General features: G+C 30.8%; 1 protein-coding gene across 1 annotated transcript in view; it reads right to left on the bottom strand.

The window, feature by feature from the left end:
• The window catches only part of LOC129229258 (NPC intracellular cholesterol transporter 1-like), a 117,421-nt gene that overhangs the window by 42,826 nt on the left and 54,671 nt on the right, over positions 1 to 19,924 (bottom strand). Inside the window, exons 7-12 of the mRNA XM_054863528.1 lie at positions 14,346 to 14,451; positions 13,637 to 13,842; positions 8,504 to 8,695; positions 6,695 to 6,755; positions 6,419 to 6,547; positions 5,194 to 5,376 (exon numbers count right to left, since the gene is read on the bottom strand). Of these exons, the coding sequence (XP_054719503.1) occupies positions 5,194 to 5,376; positions 6,419 to 6,547; positions 6,695 to 6,755; positions 8,504 to 8,695; positions 13,637 to 13,842; positions 14,346 to 14,451 (877 nt within the window). The remainder of the gene's footprint in view (positions 1 to 5,193; positions 5,377 to 6,418; positions 6,548 to 6,694; positions 6,756 to 8,503; positions 8,696 to 13,636; positions 13,843 to 14,345; positions 14,452 to 19,924) is intronic.

The following is a 19,924-nucleotide window of genomic DNA, read 5'->3' as shown; positions in this document are numbered from 1 at the left end:
AAATTTAAATGAGAAAACCTTCTTTCATAAAAACTTAAATGAACACATAAAACTGACATAATGTCAAAAAAAAAAAAAAAAAAAAACCGTCCTCTAAAACATTTTCAATGCTACAAAAATAGTAATACAAATAAAGAACAAAATATGAGCTTAAGTGAAATAGTACATTCCTTTTTGAAATCAAAAAATTGTATCTCCAAGTGTAATATGGTTAGAGATGAAAATAAAACAAAAAATTATTTTGAATGCGCAAAATATGAAAGTAATATCAAAATATTTTTAAGAAATAAAGATGAATGAATTATAAGAAATAAAATGAGAGAGAGAATTATGAAATAAATATAATCATTCAAAATAACATTCATTCATTTTTTAAGAGACCATATTACATCATTCATTTTAAGGAGTTGGTCATTTTGACCCGTTCATTCATGAACAATACATCCCTACAAAGTTGATCTAATCTATCTACTGTTACCGGTAAATCATATCAATAGTATAACTATAGAAATCAGTTCAAAATGCTGCTTCGAGACAACTGAGACAGTTAACATGTTTGTAATCTTATACACCTTTTGTCCTTACTACATTGTTAAAAAAATTTTAATTTGAGCAACAATTAAGAGACAAAAAGGCTACAACGAAAAGATATGAAATAAAAACATGAAAAAATATCTTCAAAATACTCAATACTTATGCTATAATTTTATCCATACTGCTGTGCTAAGCACAGATGTGGTATCAGCAGTAGAGCTCAAAAGGAGAAATTGATGATTAAAGTTTTACAACTCGTTTCTTTGATTTGTGACTTAATTAAATGTTCAACACGAGGAAGTCGTTTCGTAAATAACTTATCTAAAATATGTAAGAGCGTATTTTTTTATAAGTCTTTCTTTAAAATTAATGAATGTAGTTACGACAAATTTTCTCTTCAAAACCTTTTTATATACTTCGTTAGTCCTTTTTAGGGGTATCTGCATATATACGACAAAAATAGCTCAGTAAAACGTGCCCAATGTATCATTAAATAATACTGAAAATATCTGCTTTATCTTGATTTTGCTGTTGCTTTATTTTGTTAAAATCAAATGTTTGTCAAATCTAACAGAACCTGTCTTCTGAAAAATACCATTTTAAAAATTTCAGCCATTTAAAACTGTAAACCATGATACTTTTCTGTTCTTTATATTCAAAGAATGTGTTGATACTATCATTCATATTTTTTTTATTTTCTAGATTCATTTTTACAGAGCATGAAGATAATTTTGACAGCAGATGATACTTAAACAAAAATAAAGTTTGCCAAAGAATGAAATGCCTTTTTTTTTTTTTTTTGGCATAAAAGAATTAAATGTGAATACTTTACATGCATTTTATTTTGAAGAATTTGAATTTTAAGTAGAAATTAAAATAGAAAAAGCTGAATATTTACTTGGAACATTTTTATGCAAAGTTGAATTAGTTTTTATTATCGACCTATATCAACTATTCAAAAGTAAACTAATTTTAGTACTCTGTTACAATAAACTGCTACATTTAATAATGTATTAATAATATGCTGCTTTACTAAGGTATAAAAGTTGTATCTACATAATTACTAAGGAAAAAAGGGTAACTGCTCAAATAGCACTTGAAAGGCTTCGTAATTGTCACTTGCGTTCAAATTGTTTTAGCAAACTACGCAAAATATGCAGATACCACTTTTTTGCTATAGTCTTTTCTAATATTTCCCCTTTAAAGATCGCCAAAAAACTCGAGATTTTGGTAAACTAAATTATGAATTACCACCCGGTGACAATAACTCAATGTTGACAAAATGTTTAGATACCACATCTGTGCTTACCACGGCAGTCTAGTTTTTTTTTCTTCCTTTTCTTTCTTTCTTCAATATAGCATTTAAGTATAATTCATATTTCATATTATTTTGAAAAATAACATTTATCAAACAGAACCACAGGCCACTTATCACGATTTTTCATGTCTAAATTAACAAACCAAAAAAAATTGTTTTGAGAAAGAGTGGTTGGAGACTAATGATTAAGTAAATTAAGTATTTAAAAAAAAATACTTTGACTGTTGCTTGGTCTGGAATTTTCTTCATTATTATAATAAGGTGTGGGTTTTTTTTTATTTAGTTCGATCTAAACTCTTATTAATCTTATTCGTAGTACGAACCTGTTATGTTTATGCAGTGTTAAAGCTTCTTGTGATATTAAGCAACAAATTGAAGTAGCAAAAACACACATAAACTAAATGCATAAAACATTTAAATCTATGTAACTGTAGCATGATAGATAGATCACAGAAGGAGATAGAAATCGACAATAATAAAGTAATGCTCGCTGAACTAATAAAACAAGAATTGTAAATAAAGAAAAAAAACTACAGACATGAAATAAAAAATATGAAAATGAGTCAAAATGAACAATATTTTCTAGTTTTTTTGCAGTATAACAGATTTCAATATATATTTTTCTTTGTCTATTAATTTCTATCTTGATTTTTGGCGAGAATTATCCCAAACATAACTCTCTTGGTTTCCCCTCTAAAAATGAATTTTTCGAGTAAAGATGCAAGTTCTAATCAATCACCTAATATTATGCTATTAGACTGATACTCTCTGACTATATATGAATTTAGCAGTAGTACTGATAATGACAAGGATTTTTTTTGTGATTGGCAGGATGGAACTAAAATGTGGTTTTGGTTCTTTTAAGATTACTCGAGAGATTTTAACTATGAACATACATTCGACACTCACAGATCTCCCTCTCTCCCCACACCATTTAATTGCTTGGTTCATTGATCTCTGAATGGTACAGAAATTCAAAAATATTTATTATATATAAAAAATATAAATATTTTGTCTCTCCTCCCTTTAGGGGAGAAAAAACCTAAATTTCACAGCACAGAATGCAGGAAACAATCAAGACTTTTGTTTTGACAGTACAATAAACTTTTTACAAAAAACTGAAACTTATTTCCAAAAAAAATATTATAAAAAAGTAAACAAATTTGTATGAAGTATGAAGTGAAAAAAGCAGCCCTTGAAATGAGCGCGAGCACTCAGACCAGCGGTCTATTGTACTATCCCAGCTTTGACCATTAGTAAAGCCCAATAACAGAAACACATTTCAGTAGTTGCCTAACCTATACTTCAGGCAGTTGCCAAGGATCCACATAGTGGTATCCTAAGTGTTCAAATCTCTGCGCAGAGTAGTAGTCACATTAACACAATTAGGGAAACAACACTCTATATTGTTCTTATCAACTTATTAATTTTCTGACATTAGAATTTCTACATTTAAAAAAAATTTATGCGGCACATTCTTTAAAAAAATTGCTAGTCCATCAAACTTTTAATTCAGGTCTCTGAAATTTATGCTGTTTTTGCTCGTCCTCTTTGTTAGCAAAGCTTAAGATCCCCCTCCCAATCCCCAAAGCCAATCATAAAACTGAGACCCCAGTATTATTACAAACACAGTAGGCACCGTTTAATGTGATCACTTTCGGACAAACACAGTTTGATAAGAATAACCGATTGATAACAATAACCGAAAAGAATCCAGCGCAGACAAAATGATGATTTTTTGAATTAAGAAGCATTTACTTTTACAACTGCAAATTTGTCTCATTCTACATCAGATTGCGTCTAAGTTAAAATAATTTTATTGGTGGTTTGTAATATTTATAATGAGATAATATTATGAAAAACAGAAAATCAGTTCTTTACAATAGTAGGTACCGCTTAATGTGATCACTTTGGGACAAATATAATTTGATAACAATAACCGACTGATAACAATAACCGAAAAGAATCCAGGAGACACAAAATAATGAATTTTTTCCAATTAAGGTGCATTTATTTTGGCAACTTCAAATTAAAATCACAATGACTCAACTGAATGCAGTTTTAAATTATAAATTAGTAAATTAACAGAATGGAAACATCTGAATCATAAAAAGTTAAAGCTAAATTATGCAATTTTTAATCACATAGTAATAGGTGAAGTAAAATATGACCGTTTTCCCTGACATTCGTAAACCAATTTCAAAACAGACTCAACTTCACCATCTTTTCCAGCATGGTTTCACTTGTTGTTCAAATTTTCATTTAGCTTCACTTTGATTTCAAGCTCGTCACAATTTTTTAGTAATTTACGAAGTAACGGCTGAGAAATGTTTACTTAGTCTTCAGCATTTCTTTGACTCGTCACGGTTAAATTGTCAAAGAGTTTTAAAATGTCAATTTTTTTCTTGGTAGTTAAATTACTGCACTTTTTCTCCATGGCTAAAATGTTTGACCATTTAGAGTGAAGTTTTTAGTGTAACTAAGCAGGTAGAAAAATTCTGCTTTACTGATAAAAAGGGAACTTGTTTTTCTGGAAGCTACTTGTCAGGGTTTGCTTATGTATTTCTCTTGATTGAGAAAAAAAAAGGGGAAAAAATTGAAAGTCTATGAAAAAGTGATAACAATAAACGAAGATACTGATTACAATATCCAACTTCATTAACACGTGTTAATATACAAATGTTCCGGGACTTTGTGATTCTGATAACATTAAGCGAATGATAACATTAACCGTGATCATATTAAGCGGCGCCTACCAGGGTTTAAGCTGGGTTCAAAGGTTCTTTAGCATAAAAGCTAAAATTGAGGGAATAGTTTTAGCAAAATGTTAAAATGTTACACATTCTCATATATTATATATGCCTCAGAGTGTTTCATTGCCAGTTGGAAAATAGAATTCATATTTCATCTGTGACATCTTTGACGAAATAAATACAGCTGCTACATATTTTATTTAAACGTAAAATAAAGAAAAGAAAACACATGATTGGTTTTTAGAACGTTGCCATCCCCTCCTCCTAATAAAGCAGTTATTGGGCGGACATAATGCCGGATAAAACTGAGTGTTATTGAACTTAATAGTAGTTTAGACATCTTTGCTAAGATTTAAAAAAGATTAAGTTGGTCATCGCCACGAATGCTTCCTCTCTAGGATCTTTTTTTTTTTTTTTCAAGCAAATAAGCGAAAATGCATTGCTTTATTTTCGCAATTGAGATAGTGTTTTCGCATTTTGCGAAAAATGCGACCGTAGCAGACGCCTACTGTACATAATTTTAGGTCAAAGTTACCATAAATAAAAAATACGAAATGCATTTAAGATTCAAGCAAGAGAAAAACTTACCTGATAGGCTTGCACAATTATGAAAATATTATCAACTCCAACAGCTAATACAAGGAAAGGAATAACTTCTATTATAATTAAAGTTGCTGGTATTCCTGCGTAACTAAGTATTCCGATGGATGAAACAACAGAAATGAGGACAATAAGAACACCTGCCAGGCCAAGAAGCATCTTTGATTGAACCTGTAAGAAAAGATGTCATAAAATGTTTCAGTTAAAAAATATAGAAAAAAAATAACATTTGAAAAAGACAATGAAAAAATTAAATATACTTAATTCAAAAAGTGTTGAGAAAATATTTATGCACAGAGTTGAAAGTTAAAAACTTTACGAAAGAATCTTATAAATACATATATATTTATTTTAAATATTTTTAAATCCCATTTTATAGCATAAAGGTGTTTGGTTTTATTGTTTTTGTGCTCAATTTCAGCTTAAAAGCTATAAAGATGCAAGAAAACTTATGCAAGAAACATGATTTCACCGGATTTGATATTCTATAGTGCATTTGTAATTGTCTTAAGAAGAAAGAAGTGATGTTCTGAATGGATGGAACTAAGCAATTGCATGTTATTGTGGAAAATAAGGACAAGTATTTCACTCACACCTTAAAGAACTGGCTTTGTTTTCAAGCAAAATTGCATGATTTTAAGCACTTTTAACATGTTGAATGCCAATTAGGAGGTAACTCGTAGATTGCATTCTTTTCTAGGACGCCAACTGCGAGTTATCTCGTACTTGTTTACAACTCAAATTCAAGAAATAAAATATTTTATTGTTCGTGGAACTTCTTAAAACGATCTTCCACCCAAAGGGCTGGATTCTCTTTACAGGCTAAACAGAAATAATGCGTTCCACGCCGTTTTTTTGCTTGGGTATATAACGACACGGCTTTGTCTGATGCTGTTTTTTTGGTAGATGTTTTCATTTTTTAGCTTTTTGATGATAACTAAGCACTAGAATTGAAGTTTTTAATAATATAATATAATTAAATCAAATTGTCATTTTAGGCCAGATTTCTGAAAATTGCTATGGCAGTCAATGCGTTAAAAATCTATTTAAACCCGGTAGTCCAAAATGCTATTTCTACTAATATAATGCAAATAGTATCGAAAGATTTAGCTTTTATCATAAAACATAATAAGAACAAAAAATGCAATTAAAAAAATAATAAAAATCTAGGTTTAATAATAAATCATTTCAAGAAAATTAATTCAATACTTACAAATAGTAATCCACATGAGTGATACTGTCCTAAAGTTACAGAAACATAAATAAACATGACTAGATAACTGACAAGAATTGTAACTTCATCTGAGTGACTTTCTCGATCCAATTCGTCTTCTATGGACCTCTAGATAAAGATCAAAAAATATTCATTAAAGACCACACAGTTGAAAACAAAAAATATTGCTATGAATTAACTGGTACATTTCAAAAATAAAATAGTTTAAAATGTCACACAAGTAAGATAAAAATTATATTGGTACTTCAAACTTACTTGGGCTGAAAATGCAAATTCCATATCAGGATCAGAAAAGTTCTTCAGATAGGCTATAAATCTGAAAAAGGATAAATGAGAATTATGAACACAGTGTTCCTTTCATTAAAAAAACTGACTTTACCTACAATGAAATATAGAGATTTATAACAATCAATAAAACTAATTTTTAATTATATTAATTCGGATGTGTGGGTGATTCTCAAATGTAACCTGAGATGATTGGTTTACTTTACAATTGACAAACGTTTTTTTCCTATTTTCTCGAATTAAAGAACATTCACTTTAGTTATTCTTTTCTGTGATTGTTAAGAGATTTCTCAAAATACCACACAGAAAGCATTAGAAATTTAAAGAAAATTTTATTATATTTTAAGGATCAAAATACCCATTCTCAGTTTAGGAGGGGAAAATAAAATAGTGTTGAAGTGGCAATGGTTTTACCAAACAGGTTTTTTTTTCCCCTTGATTTGATGCAAAATGCATGTAACATATATTCTAATTGTGTCATTAATAATAAAGCTCCAGAAAAGACATTTCTAAAACAAATAGCAAAAGGTAAAGGAGAGGAGCTAACACCATTATTTACATTACTCATTTACAAATCTCTCAATTTCTTTACTAAATTAAGTACAAAAAATTAAAAAAATTATGCAATGAAAACAAAGACTAACATTTTCCAGTCTTCATATATTGACTGACTAAGCCTTCTCAAACTGACTAAGCCTTCCATCAAAAAGACCTCATCTTGTCCTTAGAGTTAATTTTAATAGAATGGTAACCCACAGCATATACAATACATAATACCCAACAATGAGATAAAACTTGCTGCTGGTTCTCGTTTCTCACACCAGTCTCCAACGATAACCATGAAAAAATGAAGTATAGGAAGAACATTTTTGAACTTAATTTCAACAGTTATGCATACCAAATCATTATGAAGCATGGTGTATATCCAGATCAGCATTCAACTCCCTGATATTCCCATGATTTATGACATAATATTTTTCAGTTGACAAATAGATGAACTTGATTTTAAATATCATTAAAAAGACACAAAAAATATTTTTCCGTAACATTTATCAGGGATTTACACTGGTGTTTTTGCATTCTCGTAATTTTACTATCAATTCGACCTATAAATCAATATTATTCTATCGTACTTTTCAAGATTCATTTTTCATATTTATAGCATTTGCATAAGGCAGTATAGCTTCAAAAATAAAGTATGTATTTAAGTTCACAAAAAAGGCAATGTTGATGGCTCAGTAAAGAAAATCTTATATCTTTAAACGAGCAATTCTTGTGGGTATGTATATTTATATTTCTTATCTCAGAAACGGCTCTAACGATTTGGATGAAATTTTGGATTTAATTATAGTTTTGCATTCCAAGTTTATCTACATCAGTGTTTTTTCTGTAAAAATGCGATTTTTTACAAAAAACAGTTTTTTAATATAAAGTCGAATTAAGTTAAGCCTTGAAAAAAAAAACTGAATTGACACATTAGGCAGACGATTTGCAACCATAACAATGAAAATTTGTCTTTTCTCGCTTTTAAATTTAAAACTTGCTTAGGGTTGCCAGGCTTGGCTGATATTAGCCCCTTTGGCTAATTTCAATCACACTTGGCTAAAAACAAATTCAAAGGTAAGTTGATGTAAGGCTTTTTTTTCAGCAAAACTATTGCATGGAACATTTTGAAATTTAAAATGAATAACTTAAATAACGCTATTAATACAATTAATAATGAAAGAAATTTAAACAGTACTTCAATTTGTTTTTATACACATTTTGGAAATCACTTACTCTTTCTCCCAAGCTTCAGCATCTTTATTACGTTCTTCGTCCATACGATTGTCAACCATGAATGTCAAAATTACAGCAGTTGCATTGGGATAATAATCATTTTCAACTCCTCCAAGAGCAACATAAGGAAAAACTGGACCACCATAATCGCCTAAACATGAAAGCCCTACTTTCTGGACGTAAAATGGATTCCTAAATCAAAAATAAAGGTTAAAAAATTTATAGAAAAAGCCATCTAAATTACTCACCTATTTTTTATTAAATTACAAGAAAAGCTCTTGATTTCAAAAACTTTTAAATTTTTATGTTAAAAATAGAGGAAAAAAACATGTTTGCACAGGATTGAGGACATTTTACTGACAAAACCAATTGACTCTCCTGGTGGTAATGCTAAATTTATTAGGGCTCGCTTACTAAGTTGAGAGATAATCTTTGTTCACGCTTACTAAATCAACATTCTTCCACCATGAGGGCTAATACTTTTTTTTTTCAGATACAAGTGCTGACAAACTCTATTGATCAGCAATTATGAGACTTCATTTACTTAATCAATTAGCCCTCTTTGTGACAAGACTGAATACATTTGAACAGGTTCATAACACTTTATGGTCACAGTCCTGCCACCCATGACGGTTAATATATTTTTTATAAATCTACTGCTGACACTAATTGAACAAATACATGATTTTCAAAGACCATTTTGCAAGAAAAATACTATTACAAGCAGAGTAGTATAAACAAACTATCAGTTTTCTACAAACATCAGTGTTTTATTTATCCATTTTCTCCACTTATGAAAAATACTAATAACTGATATCTTCTACACAAGATTCTAGATTTTGGCATTTTTTAAACTATTTAAGGTTATTCAATAGTCATACAGAAGAATGCAAGCAGCTATAACCTGCAATATAATTTAACTAGCAGCTATAACCTGCAATAACAGTTTGTTATATTATGATGTATCTCATAATGACAACAGATAGCCAAATCCTTGAATATGTCAACCAGGACCAGTTGAATAGCCATCATAAGAGTGAACAAAAAAAATTCAAAAAGTTAGAAAATGATTGCATAGACAGTTTAAAGCTTTTTCAAGTAAGTTATATATGCTCAACACTGAATCAGATTTAAGTTTTTTGCACTTTACTGAATAAAACTAAAGAACGGAAAAGAAGGAAAAAGAAATGAAAACAGCTTATCAGAAGATAGGGTAGTTTTTCTTCAACGTGTGTCAAAAGATGACAGTTTACCCCAAAACACAGCAAACTTAATAAAACTAAGCAGCCAAATAAGAATTTATCTGCTATATCATACCTAGCTATGCAGTATGTATTAAAGCCCTTGATCCGTCTCTTAAGTGGCGACACGCTCCAGCGTCCGCCATTTTATGTCGTTCCGCAACTTTTCCCTATCTCAACAGTAGAAAAATACAGAGTTTCGCTCTTGAAGAGTATCTTTTTATCAACGAATGTTTACAGATTTTCAGTCGTAACTTATGTAAACGATAATATACATACAAAAATTTTGAATTTTACCTTAGTAAAATATTTTTTTTATTATTAAACCGAAGATTAGTAAAAAGGTGTTTTGAAGAAATTTTCGACCATTTTTTAAAGAGTAATTTCTTTTTTCCCCCCATATAGACTTTTTGAGTTACAAATTACTTGAAGTGTTTTAAATATGCGTTTTATTATTAGAAAGTTGGTGTAGTAGAACCAGGGGCGGATACAGAAAAATCTCTCAGAGGGGACCCGGGAAATTGAATAGCACCTCCTCCTTCCCCCTGCCACATAGGATGTTTCAAAACAAAGTTTTCATTACTTTATTTTAAAATGTCTTTTTAAAAATCTTTTTAGGATCCACTTCTAAGTACATACATATTATGTACCAATATACTTTGAATGTGGACGTAAAAGATCTTTAACTTTTCAAGCCAATTAAATACTAAACCATAATAATGTTACCGAAATGCTATACAATTAGTACAATTAGCGGTTTTAATTTTAGGAACAATGTCGTAATGATTATAATACGAGGGCAAGGTTATTCAATAAAAAAATATACCCATATCTCATTTGAGTTTTTAATATTATTTTATAGTATTTTAACTATAAAATATTATTTAAGAAAATCATAGCTATTAAACATATAAGTTTTACTGAAAAATTCAGGACAATTTCTGTGTGGATTTCAAGGCAGTTGCTGATTGTTCTTGAAGACATGATACAGTTGAGATAACATATTCATATTACATGCCGCCTCCATTAATATCATGGTTTTCTCAAGAAACAACGATATGATTTCTTTCATTTTGCATTTTTATAAGCTGAAAAAGAAAAAGCTATATTTCGCAAATAGCTTCCTGGATCAAAATAATTCTTTTAGGCACACCTGCACATTTTTTGAAGAATGTTAGTTATTGATTCCATCAAAGAAAAATTAATGGACGAATCGCGATATTACGTTCCCTTGAACTCAAAACCAGCGAGTTAAATGTATACATGTATTCTGCCACTCTAGGACTCCAGTATGACTTCTCTAGCAAATAAAAATGCTATTATTCAAAAACATGCTTTATGTGTATTTTGGGTTCTGTTTAATTAACTATATAAAAAAAATGCTATGGAGAAGTCAATTAAAAAATAGTGAATAAAAATAGTTAAATAAATTCATCCTTTTGGGGGGGCACGGGTCTCCTGCCCCCCTTAAATCCACTACTGAGTGGAACAGTAGTGAGCTAAATTAATTGTGTCATAAATTATTTGTGGGCAAGTTTGAATTTATTCATGCAAAACAGTATCATTTATATTATTAATGTGTGTAGTTTTGTTATTGAAAATTATTCATTTCTACAAAATTGAAAAATTTCTTTTTGTTTTAACCAATAAGGTTTTATTTTCAGAAGAACTCCTCCATTTTTTTTTTTTTTTTTTTTTTTACATTTAGCCAACACTTTCTTCTTTCTCATGACGATTTTACATTAAAAAATGCCTTTCATTTAAACCTGATTGTTAAGGATACTACTAGTTCTTAAAAATTCAATGAACGGATAATAAAATGTAACCAGTTTTAAATCAATATTAAGAAAATAATAATAATAATTGAATTACATGATACCAATAGGAATTTTCAAATAAAAGAGTGCAGATTACATCTGTGACGAACTGTTATAAAAAGTAATAATGAATTTATAAATTAACAGATACTGGGATATATCATATATATATATATTTTTTATTAAAAAGGTTTTCACATCAAAATAAAAATTAAACGAAACCAGATTTTTCCGGGCAAAAAAAAAAAAAAATCTTCACGTAATTATATAACTTGGCTTGAGTTACATGTTACTATAATCTCAAAGAAGCTTAATTTTTTAATGAATAATTTCATACTTTTAATATCTTAATTTTTATGCGCAAAATAGATAAATAATTAACTTGGCAACACACTGAAACTCATGGCTACGACACAATTAAAAGCAAAACGACGTGTTCTTAAAATAATTTTGCTACAGTTATTGAGATATTTTGAAACTAACTAAACAGAAAATTTACATTAAAAATAAATAAAATAATTAGTATATTTAAATTTTGACGGCTTTGTTATCTTAAACTCAGAAAAATCAGTTTTAAAAACAGGGCAAAAATTTTACTACTGCTAGCAATTTATTAGGTGCCGTTACATAGTTGAACTTTACAATATTTGAAGGAACTATTTATGATGATTTTAGTGAATGTCCTTATTATCCCATGAAAATTAACAAACCATCAGACAGTTTCATGAAAAGTAAAAAATATTACAATTTCAACAAGAGGTTCAAAAAGTAGAAATTGCACAGCAGTATTGATGAAAACATTTAAAATAAATAAATAATCTTTCAATGTGTTTCAATACAGTAATTTTGAGCTGATAGAACATCTTAATGCACTAAACCAAGGCATCTTCACATTAAAGACAGCGTTTAATGAAAAATACGAATAGCAAAGAGAAAATATCTAGTATTCCGCACAGTGAAATCACACAGACAATGACACAAAATGGCGGACTGAACCCACGTGACTGCCCGCTTCCAATCGCAGTCGAAAGCGGCACGCAGTGCATGGATCAAAGCGTGTCGCCACTTGAGAGAAGGATCCAGGGCTTTAGTATGTATAGATGTATGTCATTCTAGCTCCTGGAGAATAGTTGTCATTTGAGGCTCGAACCAAGCGTCAAAAGATTCGAAATTTTCTGAGGATCATAGATAGCTCGGTTTCATTTTGTACCACTTTACTTAACAGAGATATTTACTAAAACCTCTTTTTTCAGCAAGGTTTCTATTGTTTGGTGCGATGCACAAGAGCGCAGCCTGCCAATAATGCCTTTTTTGAGTGAAAGTCAATTAACTAAAGTACCTTTTTTGACCTGATGATTTCTTCATATTTTCCTTTGAACTAACGTAATTCACATCCCAAAAATGTCAATTCAAATTCATTCACTAACTCAAGTTGTCTCAGGTGGCAAGTAGGGAGAAGCCCTATATATCGGCTAAGGCTGTGTACTTCAGTTCTTTGGGGGAACAGAGTTGTATATCAAACCACAGATGTGTGTGTGAAGGGAGCTGCCTTAGATGCTGAGGTCTAGGCTAGCTAACCTAGCTGACTTGACAGCTAGTTTAACAACATTTTGCAGTAGAAAAAGAAATTTTCACCATTCAGATAGAAGGGGGTGGCCAAGGAATGTGTTCTACAGCACATTTAAAAAAGAGAAAAGATAAAACATGCAGTTAAAATATATACAGTTGGCTCTCTGTTTAACGACTTTCTGTATTTATCGACAGCTTTTAACGACCCAGATGGTCCACTTTAGTTTTAAAAGCATTCTATTTAAGGACGATTTCTACTTAACGACACGATTTTTTGTAATCCATTGAAAGTTGTTAAACAGAGAGCCAACTGTATATACAATCAATTCTCTAACGACTTTCAAGGGACCACAAAAAATCATACTTAAGTAAATAGAATGCGTCCAAAAATAGAATGCTTCTTAAACTACAGTGTAGCATCTGGGACTGTGAAAAGTCATCTTTAAATAAAGCATCATTAAACAGAGAACCAACTGTATATTCTGAAAATTTGGAAACATACTTACGAGGTACAATTTTTGATGAAATTCAGATAAGTGTCTGTGTCATTGTAGTAATCCAGATGTTTTTTGCTGTTCTGAAACCAGTTTACAGGACTTTGAATCATACATTTCCGTTTTTCCACGGGTGCATAACAAATATCTTTCAAAGTTATATTTTTTCCATCCTCCTGAACAACTATGTTGGCTAAATCAGTCTGAAGTTGCAAAATCTAAAACATTAGACAAGATTAGTGTTTTGAAGTTGTCAGTAAAAGCAGAATGAGACAAAAATTAATTAAAAAGGGGATTCCGTTTTCCTCAAAATTAGAAGAAAATAAATGACAAAAAAAAATAATAATAATCACCGTTTAAAAACAATAATTTCTGCAAAACTTATTTTATATGAAAATATAAAATTTGTGAGCAATTAGTTCATTTTTATTCCAATTCCTAATATGATTATTTCATAAGATCAATAAAATTAGCTTTATTTGTTTGCATTAGATGGTTGATCAAACTAGCCATTATTATTCATTTGGGTTTTATATATCTTTAAACATTTCCACAGCTTATATATTGAAAAGCTTATTTAAGTATGTTTTTTATTTGGATTCAAATGAAAAAAAGTGAATCTGAATACAAAATAAATTTCTCCCACATGAAATATTTTACAAGAGAGGATGAAGGGATATTCTATGAGAAAAAAAAATCAAAATCTGAAAAGTAAACTCACCTTATGAAGAAACTGCCTATCAAACACAGAGCTATAAGTCAAATTATTTCCAACAGGTTCTTTATTTATACGTGATATGATAACTTGTTCAGTACGATAGAATGGCCTAAAAAAATTCAAATAAATGAATAAAAATGAAATTAATAAATTGCATAAATAGTAACTTTTGAATTAATGCAATACCATTTTTCTCAAAATGAATCTGATAGAAACAATACAAAAACAAAACTTACACATTATTGATACATATGATTTGGAAATACAATATAATTCAGGGATAGATGGAGGAATGAATGTGAGGCACAGTGAAATGGAAGTAAGTGCACAATGAAATGGTAAAACATTTTCAGTTTTCAGCGCCATCTATCTATCAATATTTTAACTACGTTCTTACACACACTGTTGATTCCAGCCAAACAAACTGTTCTAAAAATAAGGGCCTACAATTATACAAGACATTAACAAAATTTGCTACCCATATTTTAACATTTTGTTATTTGTCTTTTTTTTCTTTGGCTATTGAAAATGATAAAGTTTTCATAATTAAAATTTTAAGTACTAATTGAAATCTACTAATGTCCAATGCTGTACATATTTAGTTCTTTTTTGACATGTTTCGCTTTTAAGTGTTTCATACAATTTTTCAAGCATACAAGGGGCAAAATGAAATACAGTCGAATCTCGAGAATCCAAGTCTTAAAAGTTCGAGGTTCCATTTTATTTGAGGCACTTTGTTTAGATTTTAACATACATTCATTAGTATCTAAAACACGACTTTCATTAAAATCAGAAAACAGAAATCTTTCACTATGCAAAATTTATTTTACTGCATACAGTCAACAATAAAAATGTTATCGAGAGGTCGGTGTCAACAGCACTCCATAAATGGCATGAAGCATCATTCATTGACTACAAGATACGGATTAAAGATGCCTCGGAGATAGCTTGATACATAAAAAGAGCGACTTGAAATGAACATTGATTTGACATAAAGAACATGCAAACAATCCTGTAGTAATATCCTATTGCAAACTAAAAAGGAGGTGCACAACTTGATATCCTACGAGTTGTGTATGTTACAGGAAATGTGATAAATCCGGTATAATCTCCCCGGTGATTTTGCATATTCACCACTGAAATTGGTAAATTACATTTAGCAGTTTATTTTATAATCCCAGACTAGCAATGGGGAATGTTACAGAAGTTGATTATTTTGCCAAAAGTTGTTAATTTGCGCAGTTACATGGTTCAATGGTGTCCCGTCGGATATGTCGGCTTACTAGCCTAAAAATTCTAAATCGAGCCTGCTTGTCTGCATCTGCACATGAATTAACCTTGTAAGCAGGATTATAATTTCAATATTATTTTGAATTTCGTGCTGGCTAGAACTTTTTTTGCTGTTGGATTTTCTTACATTTATAGCTTCAAATAATGGCTGATATGCTTCAGCATTTCAATGCCAAGTTAGTTAATATTATGAACTTGAGAAAGAAATCAACTACTTTTTGACAAAAGAAAATTACGACGAATTGCTCATAAAAGTGAGTAATAATAAAAACAAAACTAGCGGGAAAAAAACAGGGAAGATTATCTTAGACTTGATTCTTAATATATAACATAGTGAAACTCCACAATGTTAAAAAAATAATCTAACAGCGGATCACAAATTTGCATCCCAAACGAAAACTGCCGTGGAAAACAGAGAAATGCTGCAAGCTATGACCAAAGTTTGTGATAAAATGAAAGAAGCTATAGAAAGAAGCAAAGAAAATGTTGCTTTCTCTGCAGGAGCTACTTATTGATCAAGGTTGCACACAACTGCAGGCATTAAAATCAGAAGACAAGATTTCAATATACTCACCATGAATCCTTTGACAAATTCCTGTACGCAATAAAAACGGTTACTGAAAACGGCCTTTTTGGTAAAATTCAAAGTGCCAAATTTTATAGCTTGGAAATTGATGAGTCAACAGACATTAGTAATTTCCAGAATTTAATATTATACATCTGTGCAGCAGTTGAAGCTAAGGTCGTTTCTCATTTTATAAGTCTAGTGCTTTTAGATGAAGGTTGCACTGCAGAGAGATTTTATGATAAAGTTCTAGAAATTTTAAAGCAGATAGGTTTTCCCATAAATTTCTTGATTGCCCTTGGCACAGAAGGGGCAAGAGCAATGGTTGGGTCCAAAGGTGGTCTTGTAACACTTTTTAAGAATGAAAACCCATTCATTATTTCAAAAAACTGTGCTGCTCATAGACTTGCTCTAGCAAGTGGTAAAGCAACAGATCTGTGACATATTTAGTAAAGTATCAGGGTATTATAAATCAAATTCATAAGTATTACAAAAATTCCCCAAAAAATTCAAACGTCCTTCGAAAGGCCCAAAACATTTTAGGAGCTAAGGTCCTAAAATTTAAACAAGTTTTTCACACCGGATGGTTGTCTTTCTACTCAAGTGTAAAAACTCTTCGGGAATCGATAGACCCTTTAAAAACAGCTTTACAAACTGAGGTGGAAACCAACAAGGATAATGCCCGGGCTTTAGGTTTACTAAAAGAGTGTAGGCAAATTCCAATTTGTAGCTATAACACACTTTCTAGTAGATGCTTTAGGGCCTCTTTACACTACATGTTCGGCATTACAAAGTGCAGAATTGCTTTTTTCTGATGTTATAGATAATATTCAGTCATGTGAGTCTGCATTAACTAATTTGATTGAGGGTGATAGTTTAAATTTGCAACAGTGTAAAATTTTAAAGAATTTATAAGCAGTTTGCCTGAAAATTATGAAAAACCAAACTTAAGTTAAATATAAGAACCATGACATAACTCTGAGCTCTAAACAAATACAAATTGTATTTAAAACAGCTGTAAGCTTTTCAAAAAATATTATTAGCAATATTCAAAAGCGGTATTCTTCTGGCAAAGTGTGCAGTCTTTTTGATGTTTTTTCTCCATCGAATTAGCCAGCAGAACACGATGTCATGTTGAATTATGGTAACGATGAGATTCATCAGCTTGCTGACATGTTTGGTCACCAAAAGGTCAATAGCAAGAATGTCCGTTGCGAAATATGTTAATTAGTTCAGATGGCGCTGCTACGCAGCTATATAAGAAAGCTTGCTTCGTCTTATGTTGTTGTTGTTGTTGTAGTTCTGTTGTTGCCCAGATAAGTGTTTTGGTTAAATAAAATATGGTTAAGCCGATGAATGTGCGGTTTCTTGGAGATAGAACTGCATTGTAAAATGATCGACAATGTCATTATACATACAATTATTGACCCTGATGAACTTCTTGTAGAGTGGCAATCCTTAAAATATATATTGTACAAACACAAAGCTTTAACAATCCAAGATTTTTGGTCATGGCAAAAGAGAAATACGGGGAATGTGGAGGGTTTAAGAATATTCTGGAAGTTGCAACTATTGGCCTTACTTGTCCAATGAGTACAACAAATGTTGAAAGGGGTTTTAGCAAACAAAACCTTACCAAGACAGCTCTCAGAAACAAGATAACAACAAAAAACTTAAGTAATTTGATTTTTGTTACTATAGAAGGACCAGACGTAAAAAACTTTTGAATGTTGGTGCAACAGTAAAAGCAGGCGCTCTCCTGGTTTGTACAAAGACTGAAATAAAATTAAGTATGTTAATTGTTTAAAAGTGTTTTTTAATTTAAGTGTGCTATGCTACATATTCAAAATAAAGCACTTAATTTTGAAAATTTTAGAACAGAAGAACTTCAGACTTGAATTGGCAGAATTAATAACCTTTCAAACAACAATAATGGGGAAACAGAAGACGATTCTAGTGGGAAAAATAATGACCTATTGATAAATAACTCTCCTCCAGCAACTAGTTTTGTGACTTAGAAGGAAGACGAAGGAGCAGTCCATGTTATCCAGACAGATATTTTAAGCAGGCAAGAGCAAGTACGAAAACATCGAATGAGTGCTAAAAAATAATAAGAATTGAAGGCAAAAAAGATGTTGAAAGCTTTAAATCTTTAAATTTTCTTCTAGTAATGTTGGTGACACAGTGAAACTAAGAGTAGCAGAAGTTGACAAAGCAAGAAGTGATCCACAAAATTTATTAGCAATGATATTAGGAATTCAAAAGGAGGCGTTTTATCTCTTGGAAGCAAAACAAGGAAAATATTTAGTGTTATATAGGAAATCAGTTCACAGTTTGCCAAGAATTTTTGTTTTCTGACGATGTTCTAGATTTAGTAATATTACATCCAGAATGTGCCAGAAATGCATGTCTTTCTGGAGATTAGGGATATGATTTCAAGGGACAGTGCAAGTGCAATAAGTGCAAATGTAAAAAAATCTGATAAGCTCTGTAATTTGTTTATTATCTTTGTAAACATTTTATGCAAACATGAAGCTCTTACAATTGTCAGAAATAAATTTTAATTTATATGTGTTAAAAAGAAAATTTACATCAAAAGACAAGAATAAAATATAAATGCATTTTATGTAAAAATGTAATACCCTAGGGAGCATACGTAACTCCCTCTCGGCAGTACTATAGTCCATTTTCTATGAAATTTGATAAATTAAATAAGATAAGTTTAGGAATTTTTATCAAAGTTGCAGTATTAAAATTTTTCATTAACTCGGAAATCCATTTTGGTTGCCATTTCCGCAGAAGGGTGTCATGGATGATTTTGGGGAATTTTTGGGAATCCCTGCACAAATTTGACAGTAAAATGGAAAAAGAGAAACAAAAAGTTGTCCTCTTTATGGATCAATGCCCAGGACACCCAAAAGATCCTCATCTCTCAACTATACAAAGGTTATGTTTTTTCCTGCCAATTACACAAGCAAACTTCAAACTATGGACTGAGCATCATTCGTTGCATGGAAGTGCATGACAGAAAAACCTTAATCCGGTGTCTTGTTGCTGCTATAGAAATGAAACATTCAGTGAAAGATGATTTGAAGAAGATTGTCTCGTCATGGGAAAACATTACTGGCACTTGTGTCAAAAACTGTTTTAAGAAGCCAGGATTTTTGCTCCCAGAAGAAAAGGAATACGAAGACAATAAAGAAACACAAATCGAAGCTGATGTAAGCGAACGTGATTGGAATGCTGTATCTGGCGGATTGGGTTTGTGTACTTCCTCTGAATTCTAGGATGTTGACAAAACCTTAATTGCAACTGAAATGCAGAATATCAGAGATATTGCAGCGGGAATTGGTGACAACAAAGACAAAGATGTGGAAGACAATAAAGGAGATATAACAAAAGATCCCCCAACTCACACAACAGACTTTAAAGTATTGGAAACTCTATGGGATTATTTTCAACTGAATTTCGGAAGCGAAAGAACTTTTTCGCACCTAGATAAACTTGAAAAGTTTCATTGACAGTTCCCGAAAACAGAAACAAAGCCTTATTCATGACTTTGTTTGTAAAGAAAATGTAACTGAATAAGATTTTGGTGCCATGGGAAGGTAAAAACACATGAACACAGACGTCAACTGGGGGAAATTTAAGAAGCATCATGAATTGTGTTCATGTAGTACACAATATTGTGGTAGACATTTCTGATAAAATTGTATCCCGTTGACCA

This window comes from Uloborus diversus, chromosome 9 (assembly GCF_026930045.1).
Source record: "Uloborus diversus isolate 005 chromosome 9, Udiv.v.3.1, whole genome shotgun sequence".
Classification (NCBI taxonomy): domain Eukaryota; kingdom Metazoa; phylum Arthropoda; class Arachnida; order Araneae; family Uloboridae; genus Uloborus; species Uloborus diversus.
The sequence above is the reverse complement of the archived record's forward strand: the minus strand, read 5'-3'. Positions and strand labels throughout refer to the sequence as shown.